General features: G+C 37.1%; 1 protein-coding gene across 1 annotated transcript in view; it reads right to left on the reverse strand.

Moving 5' to 3' along the window:
• Positions 1-439: 439 nt before the first annotated feature.
• Positions 440-17,702, reverse strand: part of COPB2 (COPI coat complex subunit beta 2) — a 29,753-nt gene continuing 12,490 nt past the window's right edge. Inside the window, exons 5-22 of the mRNA XM_026018572.2 lie at positions 16,808-16,956; positions 14,747-14,893; positions 13,823-13,922; positions 12,832-12,974; positions 12,412-12,611; positions 10,571-10,681; positions 8,365-8,453; positions 8,174-8,280; positions 6,847-6,990; positions 6,097-6,227; positions 5,610-5,817; positions 4,487-4,597; positions 3,302-3,516; positions 1,801-1,893; positions 1,527-1,707; positions 1,293-1,361; positions 1,063-1,134; positions 440-820 (exon numbers count right to left, since the gene is read on the reverse strand). Of these exons, the coding sequence (XP_025874357.1) occupies positions 725-820; positions 1,063-1,134; positions 1,293-1,361; positions 1,527-1,707; positions 1,801-1,893; positions 3,302-3,516; positions 4,487-4,597; positions 5,610-5,817; positions 6,097-6,227; positions 6,847-6,990; positions 8,174-8,280; positions 8,365-8,453; positions 10,571-10,681; positions 12,412-12,611; positions 12,832-12,974; positions 13,823-13,922; positions 14,747-14,893; positions 16,808-16,956 (2,366 nt within the window). The 3' untranslated portion in view covers positions 440-724. The remainder of the gene's footprint in view (positions 821-1,062; positions 1,135-1,292; positions 1,362-1,526; positions 1,708-1,800; positions 1,894-3,301; positions 3,517-4,486; positions 4,598-5,609; positions 5,818-6,096; positions 6,228-6,846; positions 6,991-8,173; positions 8,281-8,364; positions 8,454-10,570; positions 10,682-12,411; positions 12,612-12,831; positions 12,975-13,822; positions 13,923-14,746; positions 14,894-16,807; positions 16,957-17,702) is intronic.

The following is a 17,702-nucleotide window of genomic DNA, read 5'->3' on the forward strand; positions in this document are numbered from 1 at the left end:
GGGAGTTTCCTGATGTTTCTAACAGTGCCTCTACTGAAATACAAAGAAATCTTTGATACTCCACTCATTTTCCTAGGTTTTGAGAGGATGATAATTGAGAAGTATATTTGAGTGTTTGGTTAGAATTTCTCTAATCAGGTGCAGTGTAAACAACAAAAAAGCACTTCTATCTCTCTATATCACTAAACAGTTTAAACAGAGCCCAGCTTAAAGAGGTCAGAGGAGCTGGGTTTCAGATCCTGATTTGAGAAACAGATAATTAACTACAAGACAAAATTAGGGTTGAGGCATAAAAACCCAAGTATACCAACTTGGTGGGAACATGGTCAAGAAAAAGGGTTACGAGAATGTGGGCTGATCCCTAGGTGAGGTGTAGTTTGGTTCAGCCTTCTAAAACAAGGAGCTTATTTTCATTATTTAGAAAGGAAACTTTCAAGTATTTTTGTTAATTCAAAAGATTTTATGAGATACAGTCTAATGACAGTATGAAAAAAAAAATCAAAGCCCACATTTGGTTTACTTAATAAGGAAACAATGATTTAGATGCTGCACGTAAATGACTCCTAAGATGAGAAGAGCAGTGTGCTCCCAGTGGGCCACAAACAGCCTTTCCATATAAAATCTAAGGAGGTTCTCAAGAGTCTAAAGCACTGTGGTCAGGGTGGCGATCGATACCTGTCCATTATAATGATCTGTGTAGTGGGGTTCTCAAGAAACATTACACTCAATCATCCAAAATATCTTCATCCAGGTTGATGTCTGTTGTGTCAATATCTTCTAATTCCAAATTATCCAGATCTATTTCCAGTTCAGGTAAACTCTGCAAAGAAAAGAGTTATATAGCACTTTGTTTCTCTGATAAGCTTTTGAAGCTACCTCTGATTCATGATCCAAAGAGAACCAAAGCAATAGTCAAAAGGGACATTCTCTCATTTCAGAGCCCCTGCTCTGAAAGTGATTACGTCACTTGAAATGCAGAGGCCTGCCCATCCTGCAGCTGTTCATGGGGAGAAAGGAGTGCACCTGGGGTTCCCATGCAAAGTCTGGGTATGATGTCTGTACCTTTTCTTCTTTGTTGGCTGTGTGGGAGGTGACAATTACTGGAGTAGGAGAAGCAGGTTTCCCATCAAGTTCCTGAAAAGCCAAGTGGAGATACATATATAAAAATGGAGAATTTGTTCAGGTAATTTTCCCCCAGTGGAAGGCTACTCAGGATTAGGAAATGGGAGATGACACTTAAAATGAACAAATCTTAACCAGATTATCTCAGGCAGTATTCTGAGTATTCTGACCTGTTGAGCTGCAGATCTTGAGGGCTGAAAGCCTTTTGCCTCTTCCATAACATTTCTTTCTTCATTTGGCTATCAGAATAAAGTAATAATGAAATATTCTGAAGTTATAATTCATTTATGAATTTGATCCAAATCTCAATTATCAGCTCTCAATCCAACAATAAAGTATGTAAAGTAGGAACACACTTCTACACTCTAGTCACACTGAATGAGGTCTGCTCCCTGGCAACTCACCGTGACAAGTGGGTATTGCTTGGCTGGCCACAGATCAGCATGTGTTTCCTTCACCCATTCTTCTACAACAAAGGCTTCTTTTAATCCAGGAAAAAGGTTTTCATATTCTGTTGGATCTGCAAGGGATTCTGCTGCTTTCTGATTGACTTTTGAAAGATTTTCTCTCCAGAGTTTCACCACCCTATTGTAGAGATCAAGGAACCAAAGGGAGACTTGAGTAAGTGTGCTCTAGTTTTTATCTGAAACATTTGTTCCTAAAATTAAAAGTCTGTACCTTGAAACCTGACTGGGTAAGTAAGTCCGGGCTAGGAAGGCGGCTTCTGGCAGTCGACCTGTTCTAATCAAGAGTTCCAGGCAGGCATCTAGCCTAAAGATGAAAAAGGAGAGGCACTATTACCAAGAAGAGACAAATGTAGATGTAGTATTGCAAGGTTAGCATTCTCTCCCCAACTTCCACACATATACCTCACACCTCATTTTGTCACTGAGTCATTTACTTATCATCAGTGTGTTTACATAATCAATGGACTCCAAGAACGTGAAGGGTAGGACAGGTTTGTGACCATTTTCGCTCTCTCGACAACCTGTTTTAACAACTCCTAAGAAGAATCTAAGGGGGCTTTTCAAGGCCAGCTAAGGCAGCTTAGACAAGCACATTTTCAAAGGCTTTCAGGAGATACAGGAGCAGAAACTTGGGTTTCACAAGTGGGAACATTGAGGGCAGTGTCTCCAATGTGGGCTTGTGCTGGACAATCCAGTGGTCTCTAGCAGGAAAATGTCCTAGTGTCTATTTTTTTAATTTCAATTTTTTTTGAAGTTTGGTAAAGTAGACAATGTGTAGAATTCACAGGTTTTGGGGGGAAAAAGGGGTTTTTGGCTTTTAGAAATGTAATACACTACATATATATTACCTAATATCCTCGGCATCAAATGAAAGTCAAACAATATTCTGCAATAACACATGAATACTAAATGTGATAATAAGAACAAGTAGCATAAAAGCATAAAATAATATACTTCAGAGTTAAGGTTTTGCCATCAAATAAATTATAGGAAACTGTTTTCAGGACAGTTTTTGGTTTTTGAATTATGGACCTATTCCTACAGGTATACAAATTTATAAATACATATATTATAAAAACACACTGGGATACACTAAGCTTTGATGATAAAGTGTGAGGTTTAAAAAGGCACTATGCAGGGGAAGGTTACTGAATATTTTTGTGTTTTATTTCATAATATGGTCAACTAATGTTGAGGTGATTTGGTTTGCACTAACTGCTAGACTTTGAGAAGTATATGGTATTTTTATGCTTTACAACTGGACTCAATTATAGAAGTACCTGACATCCTCAACCCCCTTTATTCTTGCCATGGACAGGTCAGAATTACCCAATTTGGGTAAAACTATTGGCCATTTGGGTACTACAGGAACAGCACAATAGCTTCCTGCTGTGTTAAAATAAAATGGCTCAGCCAGGGAGAGGCCAGGCTTTTGAGAAAGGTGTTTAACATTTCTCTCGGTCCAAGCCTCCTTAAACAGCACATTTTGCTTATTTCGACCAAATGTGTCAAGAGCATCCCTTGCTGAAGGTGAACGCCACCATGGTAGCACTGTCCTTCCTCGGACTACGCCTACTAGCCAGGGCTACGCCAGGTGCCTGTCCGTTCTCCAGGGTTCATTCTTCCTCTGTGAACCACCCTCATAGTCATTGCAGAAACCAGTGCTTGAAATTACTATGCCCACCTCTCTTAGACCTTGCATTAATACTTACTTGCCCTGTAAAAAGTAGCTCATGAATGCCACGTTATTCTTGCCATCTCTCTCTGCACCCTCTGCTAGTTTGTTCACCATACTAGCATTTCCAGAGGCAGTGGCCAAGAGCAACAGGCCTCCATAATCCTGTGCATGGTGCAGGCACTCTTGGGCAAGGCCAAACTGACATTTACTAATGGCAAGTTCGGCAAGTTGTTTCCACTTTTGTTCTGACTGTAAAAAAAGAGTTTCCAAGTTAAAACATCTATGGAAATAAACATTTGATTTTCAACATAACAGTCTTCTGTTAACCTATTACTGGGCTGCCAATGGGAGATATTTCATACATATACTGAGCTGTGCTTATTAAGCTGGTTCTATCAATCAAAGTAAGAATGGAATGACAAAATGTATAATGAGAAAATGGAAGTCATTCGCATATACAAAATGAATTCAAACAAATCAATTTTAATGATGCATGAATAATCATCAACCCATTATAATTTTGTAATTACACAGTAAAACTAAAAGTAATACTATCTAATTGGAGTTTTAAGGTAATTAGATTGCAGTTATTTTAATGAGTGATTTAGTACCATTTCTGAAAAGTGTAGAGCATTGTTTTTTATATTCTTAAATATTTAACAATGATGTTATCTGTTATTTGTAGCTTCTCAAAAATCAAAATGCTACACATTTGGATGATCTCAATGTAGCTGAAATTTATTTAGCACATCTGAAATGAATTTACCAATAAATGCTAGACTTAAACCACAATTGGGGGCCCTTAATACATAGCAGTTCATTAAAATCATTAAATTGTGTCAAAATATTAAAATCTTTAAAACCAACAACTTTCTCACTAGTTTGGGATAATGGCAAATTACTGCTTTGTCTGTCTGTACTCTAAGTTCCCAGACTACAATATCTAATATCTTACATCTTCTTTTACAAAACAGATCTCCTATAAGCTATTGAAAACACTTTTAAACAAATTCACAATGCTAAAAATAGATCTCCAATAAAATTCATTCATGTAAAGACTAACAAAATGCATTTTTTAAGTGAACAAATAGAGGCAATCATCCAAAGAGATTTACTAATTTGCATTTCAGAAAAATTTAACAAGAGAACTTACACTAAACACAAAGAAGTAGCTACTAACCTTTGAATCAATTACAGAAAATCATGACTTAGTACATACCTCTGCTTCTACTGCTAATTGGTATGCGATTTTCAGTTCTCCAAGCTGTAGAGCAAGTTCAAAGCGATGCTCCGGATCTGTGGATACTGTAAGAGCTTGCTGCTTGAAGCCCTAAACAGAGAACATATGTAACTGTGTGTGCAGTCTACATGTGTATATCACACACAGCAAGCCAGCCATTTAGCACTCTGTTGAACTAAGACTACCTTGCTAACACACAAACCCCACTGCCTAAACATAATAAATAATACTCTTTAATGAGAAGACAGAAAAACGAAGGAATCATTAAATTAATTGCTAAGAACAAACCTGCAGGCAAAATGCAGTCCCACAATGCTATTTTCTAAGCACTGGAAGGTGACTGATGCTTAACAAACTCATGTAAGACTAGTAAATCAAAAATGCAAAAGCAAGCAAATGTCAAAAAGACAAAGATTCTGGAAAGCTGAGTGAACTAGAGGCATTTCAAAGAGAGGCTCAGTGGTGTAGACCTAGCCGTTCACAACCTACTCACTAAGCTGGGCTCAGAGATCATGTAATCCAGTCCCTCAAAGAAAAGCAGTTAAATGTAAAAGCTTCCTTCCAATTTTTCCTAATCTGTAGATCATTTAGCAAATGTTTTTGCTTGTAGGTCCTGACACTGATAGGGTATCGTTACAGGACTTGACTGCTGGTCTTATGTCTACTTTATTCATCAAAGGGCAGGAAATCTAAAACTGTCTTCCATATTCCACAGAGTCATCAAAACAGGCTTTTAAACCAACTACTGTAATTATCAAATTAGCTTCTCCCCTAAGACAAGGAGTACCGATGGGAGTATATGCACTGTGGGCAAGTTCATCAGCTCTATGGATGTGGTGCATTAGACCAAGCTGAGACTTCAAGAGACTCCCCTGGAATGAGGAAGAATGCTCGGTTATGGGGTGGCCAAGAAGGAGTTGCTGGATCTCCAGGAAGGCTGTATCATTATGTTTAAAATGTTTTAACTTCCCAGACTACACAAACTGCCCCCTCTCCCTCTCTCTTTCACGTATAAATAAATTAAATCTTTAAAACAAAACAAAACAAAACAAAAAAACACCCAAAAAGAAAACCAGCAAACAAACAAAAAAATCCCTCTTACTTGCTTTTCCAGAAAGTGTGCAACTCTGGTCCTCTGTTCTTTTGGAATGGTAGGAAGAACCTTATCAGCCATGCTAAAGTCCCTTCTCATGACAGCTGTCTGGTATTCCAGCACGGAAACCAGCAGAGAATAGCTAACAATGTTCAGTTCTTTATCACCCAGATAAAGCCTGTTGTCTTTAGGAATATAGCCCAGGAGATACATTGTCCTGTAACAGACACAGAAACTAATTAGGAGTAGGCCCAAATCAGTAGAATGATACACACACACACACACACACACACACACACACACACACACAACCTGCCTCTTGCTCAGAATCTTTTCACTTTGATGCAATTTTGATCAACAAGAGCCAACCTACTAAAACTGTTACACACTGAAAAATCAAGCCTATCACTGCTACAAACCAGCAATAGGTTTTGTTTAAAAAACATAATTCTGAACTTAGAATGCTTGACACAAAAGTAAAACAATATTCAGTTACCTGTCCAAGTGGGCAATGGTGACTATTTCTCCTCCAACATAATAATTTAATCTGTTCACAGAACTTGTGTAAATGAAGCAATCGCCTACCCACAGCCCTGTTTTCACAATTTCCTGAATCTCACCAAGAACCTGCGGAGAGAAAAATAGTCTATTTTATTACCTTATTGAGAATTAGAAGTCCTGTCAATCATAAAAACTGAGTATGACTGGGGTGATAAGGTACAGTAAGGAATGCAAAGTAAAATCCTACTTCAAGAAAGAAAATATTTTCTTGAAATTTTTCTATCTTCTTTCTCCATTTAAAAACAGATTCCTGGATGAGTATTTGTAATGCAGAATCTCACTGCTGCATCAGAGCTGTGATCTAAACTCACACACATGAAACTGGAAAGGAAGTATTTCATAAAATCTTCCAGGACCATCTCCACAATAGATGACTTAATTTTACCATTTGAGAGCTCATTTAAATCACTCTGGGTGAACTGTCTTAAGACCAAAACACCTTCTAATTTCCTTACTGAAAGGTATCAAAGTGAATCTAATGATTTTCTAAAATCAAAGTGCAAATTTCTTTTAAACATACATACTTTCAAACTCTGATCTTTGAGTCAAGACTTTAATTTTCACATTTCACTGGAATTCCTTATATGTTCACTTTCTCCAAAACTTAATAAAATATGAAACTCAGTGAAGTTTATACAAATATAAATCACTTACAAACAAAGCTAAAGTTGTGTTGGTGAATTACCTCAAAGGCGTCTTCAATGCCATCTTCAGTAACTCCCTCATGTGTTTCCTGTGCAGCCAAGACTTTTTCAGACAGATACTTCAAGATAAAAAACGACTCCTCGGTGGCAATACAGACCAGCTCTCCAGAGTCAGACCAGAAAATCTGTAACATGGCAAGCAGACACACGGACAGTTTTGGATTTCTGTGTGGTATGACTAACTGCATACACTTAGTTTCTAACAAGATTTGTTTTTCTTACATCAGGATAATAAATACGCATTTGACAAGTTTATATAGTGCATGGTGTGTACATATATGTACAGATACATATACCACATATATACATATACGTACATATGTGTATATCCATATTTGGAGGGTAGATGGGGCAGTGCCTTGCTATTTATTTTATTTTTATTTTTATTTTTCTTATAGTGCCTTGCTATTTAGCTGAGAAATGGAAAGACCAAGGGGAGACAGGAGGAAAGCTGTTAGGAAGCACTGGACATGCTGTCATTTAGAAGCAGCAGCCCATTCCCTATTGCTCTAAAAAAGTGTTTTTCAGCCTTTTTTTTTTTTCCATTATCACCCTCACCCACATACCCAGGAATCTTTTTAGACATTTTTTTTCCCTCACCTCCCCCTACAAAATACCATGGATACTATATATGCTTATACATATATAATGCATATACATACATACATGGTGTGTGTATATATATATACACACACACATAACATATATATACATCTAAGTATCTACCCTTTATAGATAAAGTGCAAATTTTCTTCACCCTCAAGAACCAATTTTTTTCCACCAGGGTGCTAGTGCCCACTCAGAATGCATGCTATAAAAGACACAACCAGGACCCTAGGGAGGTGGATTTGTCTCCAAAGATTTTTGTCTGACAATGAAAGGTGTCAAAGAAGCAGGTAGTTCCAGAAAACTTTGCCACTGGAGACATTTACCTGAAGTTTAAACAGCCATCATCAGGTAAAGTATGAAAAGGCTTCCCGAATGGTATGGGAGCTCCTAGGCCTTTCCAAGTCAAGAGCTCCCTGACTTCTTATCTTTAAAGCATGCTTTTTATACTGTCAAATCCATTTAAAGTATGAATGGCACTTGGCATTTCTGTAACTTTTGATGCTTTTCAAAATACCCACTGTCTACTGCCTCATTCATATACCACAATTCTGATTTTCTAAGCAATTTTGAAGTAAATGGTACTGAGTCCAACACAATGGAACCAGGACAGCTGAGTATAAGGACATTTCTTTGCCTCAGGGACCCAGAGCTCCTCACAAAGCTACACGTTCCAGAAGTAACAACTGAGGGAAAACTCACGTGTTTGGGCTGAATTTCAATTCTGCGTATGAGTTCTGTATTGTCCCAGTCATAGAAAGCTAAGCCATTTACAGATCTGACTCCCAATAAGAAGCCTCCATAGATACCTGAAAAGAAAAAAGATTTTTGTTTAGCTGTTTCTGAGCTATTGCAAAGCTTCCAAAAATGTGTCATATATAAATAGCACTCACTTTCAGCTCCAAAATCTGGTTTAAATGATTTTTTTTCCTTAAAGTTCTTAAATATCTTTACAACACTATTGCTCTCTCTTATTGCGTATCTGAGGGAGAAAGGAAGAAAAACATAGCATATTATATACCCAATCATACTTCCATCAAATGTTAGAAATTTTTTCAGATATATTTGAGTAATGATTATGGGTTTTACACTAATACACACATTATTAGGGTATACAAACTATTTCAGAAACTAAGACCCAACATCACTCGCTAAGTGAGTGATTAAACTGGTATATTCCTGCAATGGAACACTGCAAAAATGGGAACCAATCACTGATTCATGCAACAACCTGGATGAATCTCAAAAACATTATGCTGAGCAAAAGAAGCCAAACGTAAGAGTGGATACTGTATGATTCCATTTATATGAAACAAAAGACAAATCTAATCCACATGGTGACAAAAAGCAAATCAGTGTTTCCTGGGGCCAGAGAAATGACTGTTAAGGGAAAACAAGGGGATTATTTGGGAATGATAGAAATGTTCTATGTTTTCATTGTGCTGTTGGTTGGATTGTATACATTTGTCTAAATTCATTGAAATGTACATTTAAAATAGTGCATTTTGTATAAATTATACCTCAATAAAGGTGACTTAAAAAATAAAGAAAAATTTTTATAAGTGGTGTAGACATTTTTGGCAACTTAGAACAGTGTGTATATTCCAGCCTCTTGAAAAGAGGGGCTGGGGCTGTGGCTGTTGCTGGATATTCAAGAGTACTTAAGGAAGTGATCTGATAAGCATTCCTATCAAGAGAGGAAAGATGTTAAGTAGGGCTTTGGCTGGATAAAGCTAATTTAAAAAAAAAAAAAAAAAAAGGCAAAAAGCAAACTATCAAAACAGAGGGGATCCCTGGGTGGCTCAGCGGTTTGGCGCCTGCCTGGCCCAGGGCGCCTGCCTGGCCGAGGGCGTGATCCTGGGGTCCCGGGATCGAGTCCCATGTCAAGCTCCCGGCATGGAGCCTGCTTCTCCCTCCTCCTGTGTCTCTGCCTCTCTCTCCCTCTATGTCTATCATACATACATACATACATACATACATACATACATAAACCTTAAAAAAAAGAGAGATATATAAAGAGAAATAAAGCAATCCATGAACTGTAAGTATTTTTAAAAGATGATAACAAAGTACATTTTAGTATATGGGACTGTGCATGTATGAATATATTTAGGAAATTTATGAAAAGAACACAACAAATTCTTACTTCTCAGTATATCTTATTGTTAAAAAATTTAAAAACACACATCTTCACATGTAAAACTAAGGCTCAGGTTACTTGGTGTTGAGGACAGGGGCAATACAAAATATGGAGGAAACAAAGCTAAGAAAACTGAAGATGTAATTCAGTTGTGTCGTCAGAAAAAACCAAAGCCACGGGTGTCCTGGTTGGCTCAGCGGTTTAGCGCTGCCTTCAGCCTGGGGCCAGATCCTGGACCAGGGATCGAGTCCCACGTTGGGCTCCCTGCATGGAGCCTGCTTCTCCTTCTGCCTGTGTTTCTGCCTCTCTCTTTCTCTCTCTCTCTCATGAATAAATAAATAAAAAATCTTAAAAAAAGAAAAAACCAAAGCCCTGATATTTATTACATGCACCAAAAAGGAATCAAGAAGGAACACTTGGTAACTAGTATGTAGTATAATTATAAAGAATTATAAATAACTAGTACCTAGTGTGATAATTCAGAGATTTTTCCTGCTTTTAATGAGAATATTTTATAAGTACTCTATATTCAGGCAGAATTTGTTTTAAGAACAGCGGTTGGATAACATCACAGAAAAAAGATTCAATGAAGTTCTCATCAAGATGACATCAGATTGTAGTCTCTCCCAACTAGCTCTGGACCCTAACAGTCAGTACCTGAGGATGCCAGGTCACAAGGAGAGACTACTTTGTCTTGAGCCCAGAAGCACCAAGCCCTGCCACAGGCTCTATTAAGGAAATGGGTGCTGGGCCCCCGGTTTAATGGGATTATTAGATGAGCTTGAGTGAGCTTGCTGAATACCAAATACAGAAAGGGCAAAGGCAGCTCTGATGAGAATTGTCCTTGAACACGGAAAAGCATAGCCAACACCAAGGCTTTGGAACACGTTTCATATAGCCGCACACAAATCACCCATCTGCAATCAGTGCCAGCTGGACAGCCCCAAGCCAAAACTTACTCTGAAGAATCATGGGCCCAAGCAAACTCCTGGGCAGATCCAAAGCTCTTGTTTCTCAATGCCATTGCTGTGTAGATAATATACTCACCATCGCCACACACCACAACAAACCTGCAAATTATGGAAGCCAGGGAGAGAAGTAGGATCAGTGACATGTGGAAGTTATGAAACAATGCTTCATCTTCATAATAAAATACTTCTAATAACAAATGCTACTTCAGCTGACTGTTATTATTGAATCTGGTATTTTTTAAAGTTACGCATTTCTTCAAATACAGAGCTACCCATACATATTCCATCCAAAAACATACTATGAAGATGAGGTTTTGCTAAAAAACCTTCTTGCAGTGGCCTTCTCTTATAAACAAAGGAGACTTGAGGCAGAAAGAATGGCTGGAGATGCACAGGGGCCAGGATTCTAATAATTCAACAGATTTGGGGGTGGGAGGCAGGAGGGCAGGAGAGGGAGAATCTTCAGCAGACTCCATGCCCAATATGGAGCCCGACTTGGGCCCAGTCTCACAACCCTGAGATTGTGACCTGAGCTAAAGTCCAAAGTCAGACACTTAACTGACTGAGCCACCCAGTCACCCCTCAACTGATATTTGTTGAGCACCAAGATGAGTAGCACTTTATTCATTACTTTTATACCATAAGAAGGTGCTACTTTGTTGCAAGATTATCTTAATTTTAAAGCATATCACTGGAATGAATAAAAATACTCACTGGAATGAATAAAAATACTCATTTTTAATGACTGTTAAGTTTATCAAAATAAACAGAATATTTTAACATTTAGTGAAAATAGAATATTGTATATAGTCAAGTAAAATTTTCTCAAGATATAAAACTCTCTGTAAAATATTGTATTAGCTGCTATTAGACTGCCAATGGTAAAATGCAAAACTTAGAACAAAAAAAAGTGTTTTTTATGATATCAAGGGAAAAAAATTTAATGCATTCTTCATCTTCCTAAGAAAATTATATTACAATTACAAGTAACCATGGATACCATTTACTGAACAAGGCAGCACACTTGGTTTACAGTTCGTCTTTTTCAATACCCAGCACAGAATTATAAGACACCCAGATCTATTGTAAAGTAACTTTTAAAGGCGCACAGGTGGGATGCCTGGGTGGCGCAGTGGTTTGGCGCCTGCCTTTGGCCCAGGGCGCGATCCTGGAGATCCGGGATCGAATCCCACGTCAGGCTCCCGATGCATGGAGCCTGCTTCTCCCTCTGCCTGTGTCTCTGCCTCTCTCTCTCTCTCTATGTCTATCATAAATAAATAAATAAATCTTTAAAAAAATAAAAATAAAAAAAATAAAGGTGCACAGGTTTAAACCTATGCTTCAAACTCTTTTAAAAGATGTTCAGTGCTTTCTAAATCATAAGAAATGAAAATGATGGTTCAAATATAGATAAGCAGAATTATTACCATTCCCTCAATTTTTTCAAAGGACACATACTTCAGAGTCAGCTTTTCTTCCTAAGTTAGCAAATTTTTAGAGCACCTAAGGAGTCTCAGGATAAGACATGGTATCTGCCCTTGAAGGAGCACAAGGACACAAACCCCATACATTTAAAATGAATAAATACAAAGTATTTAACTGTTCAAAACTGTGTGGTGGGACAGAGCCAGGAAGGTAAATATGCTTACATCCTGCATGCCAACTTGATCGATGGACATGCTCCCTGCCAACTGTGTTGAGGATTGTTAGGCTAGGGCAAAGCTCATCAGGAATGCCCACCACAGAGTAAGAGTGGTATACACTATGGATATGCAAACACTGCTCTAACATACACAGAAGCTCAGAGGGAGATTCTGGTTATGGCTTACCGTCCATTAGGATTGTGCTGAATAGTCTGGGGGTATATTTCACAACTGCCCATGTCCTTGACTGCTAATGGCAGTCTTTCTCCATCTTTAATTTCAGCATCTCCCATTGCTTTTAGGTTGGCCTGCTGGACTTCTGAATGCTTGGCCCAAATTATCTTTCCATTGGCATCCATGGACATGGCAGGTTCCTCCCGACCAAGCTGGAAGAATGATAAATAAAACCACAAAATAAACATTTCTATTTTCACTTAACAGAAGGCTTCTTTTTTCCACTTTAAATCTCCAGTACTTACTCTCTTATGCTTAATGAAAGAAGAGCCAGTTTAATAAAACTGGTGGCTTAGAAGATGATTGTACTAAAATACAAGGAAAACTTCTTCCACTATGTTCATTTATTCAGAGAGTATAATTAGAGATTACCTTAACAATGATGCTCCCTTCATCATAGCCCAAAGCAACATTGTTGGACCCTCTCAGACTGGCCACACACCACACCCTCTCCATTCCATAATTCAATGTGCTCTCAAGGCGGTACGTGCTGGAATGCCAAATACGCACGGTTCCTAAAAAGAACAATGTGAATGCTCCCTTTTAATCTGAACATCTAACAATGAACTGTGTCAGGTGAACCGGCCACAGGGAAGTCTTTATTAGTTTCCTGGTAGCTTAATTTTTTGACCTATAGTCTGTAGGTGATTTTATAAAGCAACATAAATAAGTGAATAGAAAATTTTAAGAAACTAAGAAATGTGATTTTCCATGTAAAATAATGAATTTCCTAGGTACACTGCCTACTATATACCTGCAGATGCTTTACACACATGTGATCTTTTCTTTTCACTATAATCCTATGGGGCAGATATGTCTGTTCTCATTTCATAATCTACTCAAACCACTATCTATGAAGTGGCAGCACCTGAATTTAATCCCAAGTTTTTAGACTCCAAAGTACTGACAGGCTCTTTCACAGTTTTTCTTTAGGACTTCTGGGCATCCTTTTACGTAAGTAAGAGAGCCAAAACACACTAGGAGGAGGAGGAGGGTAAAGACAACAATGTCCCTTCACTCTCCTAAAGCTCAAGTATTCTCTAATAAAAAACAGTAAAGTTATCAGAAACATCCAGTTACAATGCAGGGCACTACCTGGCTTAAACATGCACTTAGGGATCCCTGGGTGGCTCAGCAGTTTAGCGCCTGCCTTCAGCCGAGGGCCTGGTCCTAGAGTCCTGGGATCAAGTCCCACATCAGGCTCCCCGCGTGGAGCCTGCTTCTCCCTCTACCTGTATCTTGGCCTCTTTCTCTGTCTCTCATGAATAAATAAAAAAATAAAATAAAATCTTAAAAAAAAAAAAAAAAAAACCATGCACTTAGTAATTATAAGCACAGGAACAAACGTACATTTCTAACTTACCATCTTCTGAACCTGTGATGATGATTGGCAACTCAGGATGAAAACTGGCACAAGACACATTTTGAGCATGTCCCTCCAGTGTCTGTACACATGTCTTATTCTGTAATCAAGACACACAAAAAAATATATTTTAAATATATCTATTTTTTTAATGAAAAACAAATAACTCATCCTTAATTTTTCCAGTGCACAGATACATAAGTGATAATGGTTGTGAGAATTTAAATAGTTTTTATATATAGAAATTTTTGAAACACAATTATCTTATGTGCATATTTTTTCTAATTCTTTGACAATACAGGGAAATGTAATTGCAACTATCACATTTAAAGAAGAGATCTGATTTTCATCTGAATATTCCCCGCCCCGCAACTTCTAAGATAATACCTTTAATATTTTTATCTGTACTTAAACACAAATCTGAATAAGGTGCTGAGTAACACTGGCTTTCTAAGCCTCATTTTATTAATAACTGTTTATGGAAATTTTGATCTAAGAAACAAAAAATCTGTCTCTTAGAGATAAAAAGCATAGTAACAAGAAGTCGTAATTAGGTTTACAAAGCCTATGTGACAACTGGCTATACCATGGCTATGTCATAGTATTATTTGTTGATCTGCTAGTTTTCAAATATGAACAGAAGTCTACCAGTGAGGATACTAGAGGATGTAATACTTCATTTTAATCAAAATGATTATAATTTCTACTGTTGAATGAAAAGTAAACATAATGGCATTTTATTTTAAAATCTCGATAGGTATTTGTTTTCATTTTTATGGAGAACTCTGAGACCACTATTTAGATGCAAATACTGAAGCATTATTACTATGAATGGAGTTCAATAATAAAGTTTTAAGCGTACTGAAGAAAACAGTGAAATCCATGTCTAATATACAGCAAAGCAAGATTATGAAAAAACTGTACCTGATAGTCCCATATTTTAACAAGACGGTCATCTGCACCTGAAATGAGGTATGGTTTATCGCCACCACTGTAGTAATCGATGCAATTCACGCCTTTCTCATGTCCTTCCAGAGTGAAGTTTGGTGAGGAAGAACCCAATTGCCAAACCTTTAGAGACCAACAGCATCTGCCAGTCAATAAGAGGCCTTGCTTTTCAGAAGGCAGTTCCACCACACTTAATACATTAGATAAAGTGTCAAAGCCCAGGAGAGGAAAACTAAAAACTAAAGAATGTATGTATTTTTTTTCATCCATTTGTTTCCATTCTTTCTCACCTTACTTGAATTTCCAGGGGGCAGAATGACTACAGTGTTCTCTGAAAATGCCAATTTCCAGGCTTTATCCCTAGAGAGTTTTTCCCTATCCCTACAGATTCTTCAGGAATCTAGATTTTTTTTTTTTAACAGATACCCCAGTAATCCACAGGCTGTGGTCTGAAGAACAATTCTTTAAAGGTAAGAAGTGGTTTTTATGAGAATTTTAATATAAAGATAATAAAAGTGGATTTAATTTAATAAGGTTTATTAAAAAGAGAAAATTACCACTTAACTAAAAAATTTAGAGTATGGAAAAGTAGTCATACATTACCATAGCACTAGTATTGAGCTTTATCTTTACAAATAATTACTGAGAGCCTCCTACATAAGTGGCTAGGAGGTATAAAAGATGCGTAAACAAATGTTTACCACTGAATACATATAATAAACTTTACTAGAACCAAAGATAAGACAGTTTATGTTCTCAAGATATACCTTTTATTGAAGAAAGTTTGAAACTAATTTCTCAAAGTTTCCAACCTATGTCAAAAACAAGGACAATCCAGCAAAAGGGGGAAAAAGGTCAAAACCCTAAGATATTTGGACAGATATCATTTAACAATAAATTATCAAATAACATATAATATTTTACCTAAGTTAAAGGAAAATTAATAAAAATGTTACATAGATATAAACATACATGCACACATGAAAGCAAAAATTAATGCAATTATCATTTTAAATCTATGCATATAGAGATTTTAAATACTGTAATGGAAAAAGGAGTATGACTACTCTCATGCAACATGTATTAAGTGTCTGGTACAAGCAAAGCACTGTGTTGCTGGCTACTGAGTGTCTGTTTGAAGGAGTGGGAGTGATACCAGTTCCTACCCCAAACATCAACATTTTGGAGGATAAAGATTTCTGAAGACACATTAGTTATCATTCAAAATAAGGGCCATAATAGAGACAAAAAGGAATGGAAGGAATGGGATGAGCATGGCTGGCTCTGTCTGGGGATGTAATGGAAGTCTGAAGAGAGCCTCTCAGAGTAAATAACTGTGCTAAGCCTTGAAAGATGAGTAGTTCTCCAGAGGAAAAAAAGTCAAAAGGGAAAAATAAAGAGTATCATAAGTAGAGGTAACAGCTGAATAAGGTTCTCTAGAAAATGGTGGGTAGGCAGGGTTATAGGAGATGTCTCATAATATTAGCTGTGGCTAGTCTGGAAACTCTTGTATTCCACATTAAGGTATTGGGACTTTATCCTTAGATTGGGAGCAGAAAGGTCAAATCCATGTTTTAGAAAGATACTTGGCAGCAGTAGGGAGAAATAAGAAAAAGAGAATGGAGGCAGATGAAATTTTAAAGTAAAATAGATTAATACTCAGCTGAGGTCAACAACAAATACACTGAAAGGAAATAGGAAACAGAATACATGAAAAGGAGAAGAAACAGGAAATAAGAAGAGATACTGACATCTTTCTTATTCTAGGTTTGCAATGGTTTACAAATGGTTTACAAGTTTTGTAATAGATTGCTTTGACATGGAAAAACACTCCTCCCATTGAGCACAAGTTGTCATAATATTTTACTAAAAAGAATTATGTCCTTCTGGACCAAAGTGAGAAGTCCTATTTTGACTTCAATATGAGCTCTTGAGAGAAACTTCTAAGCAGGAATAACTTTCTGGACAGCCAAGAACACAATACCTAAAACAATGATATTTTGCCATCATAATGGATATAAATAACAGACACCCTACCTTGATGGTCCTGTCCAAAGATGCACTGGCAAACTGATTGTTATCTTTGGGATTGATCACAATCTGCATGACATAATGAGTGTGTCCTTCAAACACTTGTGAGCAGGACCATTTTTTATCCCAGTCCCAGAGCTTAATAAGCATGTCATCTAGGCCAAAAGAAAGTCTCAAGTTAGTTGCAATTTATATTTCTTTCATTCAGAAGATGCAGTCTTTGTTCCTTTTAAGGCAGGAAATCTAAGAGAAATCATACATTCCATGATTTAAAGAAACAGAATCAGAACTGAACACATTTTTCAAAATCCTTATTTATCCTATGAATAAACTTAATTCTCTATAGAAGAGTGGCGATAAGAGAGAAAAACTACTAACAAACATAAAAATTTCATGAAAAAATTTAGAAAGACTCTGGGCTTTACAGAATGACAGAAGAGTAATACAAGTTTGATTAGAATCTAATTATGACTGAATAATGATGGCAGTGACTAGGGAATAAACATTCTTCTTATAAGAATGGTGAAAAAAAGCTTTGAATTACTTCTCAGTTTTAACCTAAAAATGTTTCAAAGAGCATTACCAAATCAGTGCAATTTGTTTTAATTAGCCTCCAAAAGTCTACTGTTTTAGATTTAATACTGAGAGCAAACTAGTCTGAATATGAAGATAAAACTGACGAGGGTATATGGCAATCTGGCAAAAACTCACCCACCAGCATGTAAATTAGCTTTCTGTTCAGCAGATGTTTAATCATCTAGACCTTCAGGCCTTCCCTGACAGGAACCAGAGCAATTGCTACACAAATCCTAAGTAGAGTTGATATTTCATTAAATACAAAAGCAAGCGGCACTGATAGCACATTAATGGATTTAAATAGTTTAAAGGCTGCTTGAAATTA

Source organism: Vulpes vulpes, chromosome 11, assembly GCF_048418805.1.
Source record: "Vulpes vulpes isolate BD-2025 chromosome 11, VulVul3, whole genome shotgun sequence".
Lineage (NCBI taxonomy): Eukaryota > Metazoa > Chordata > Mammalia > Carnivora > Canidae > Vulpes > Vulpes vulpes.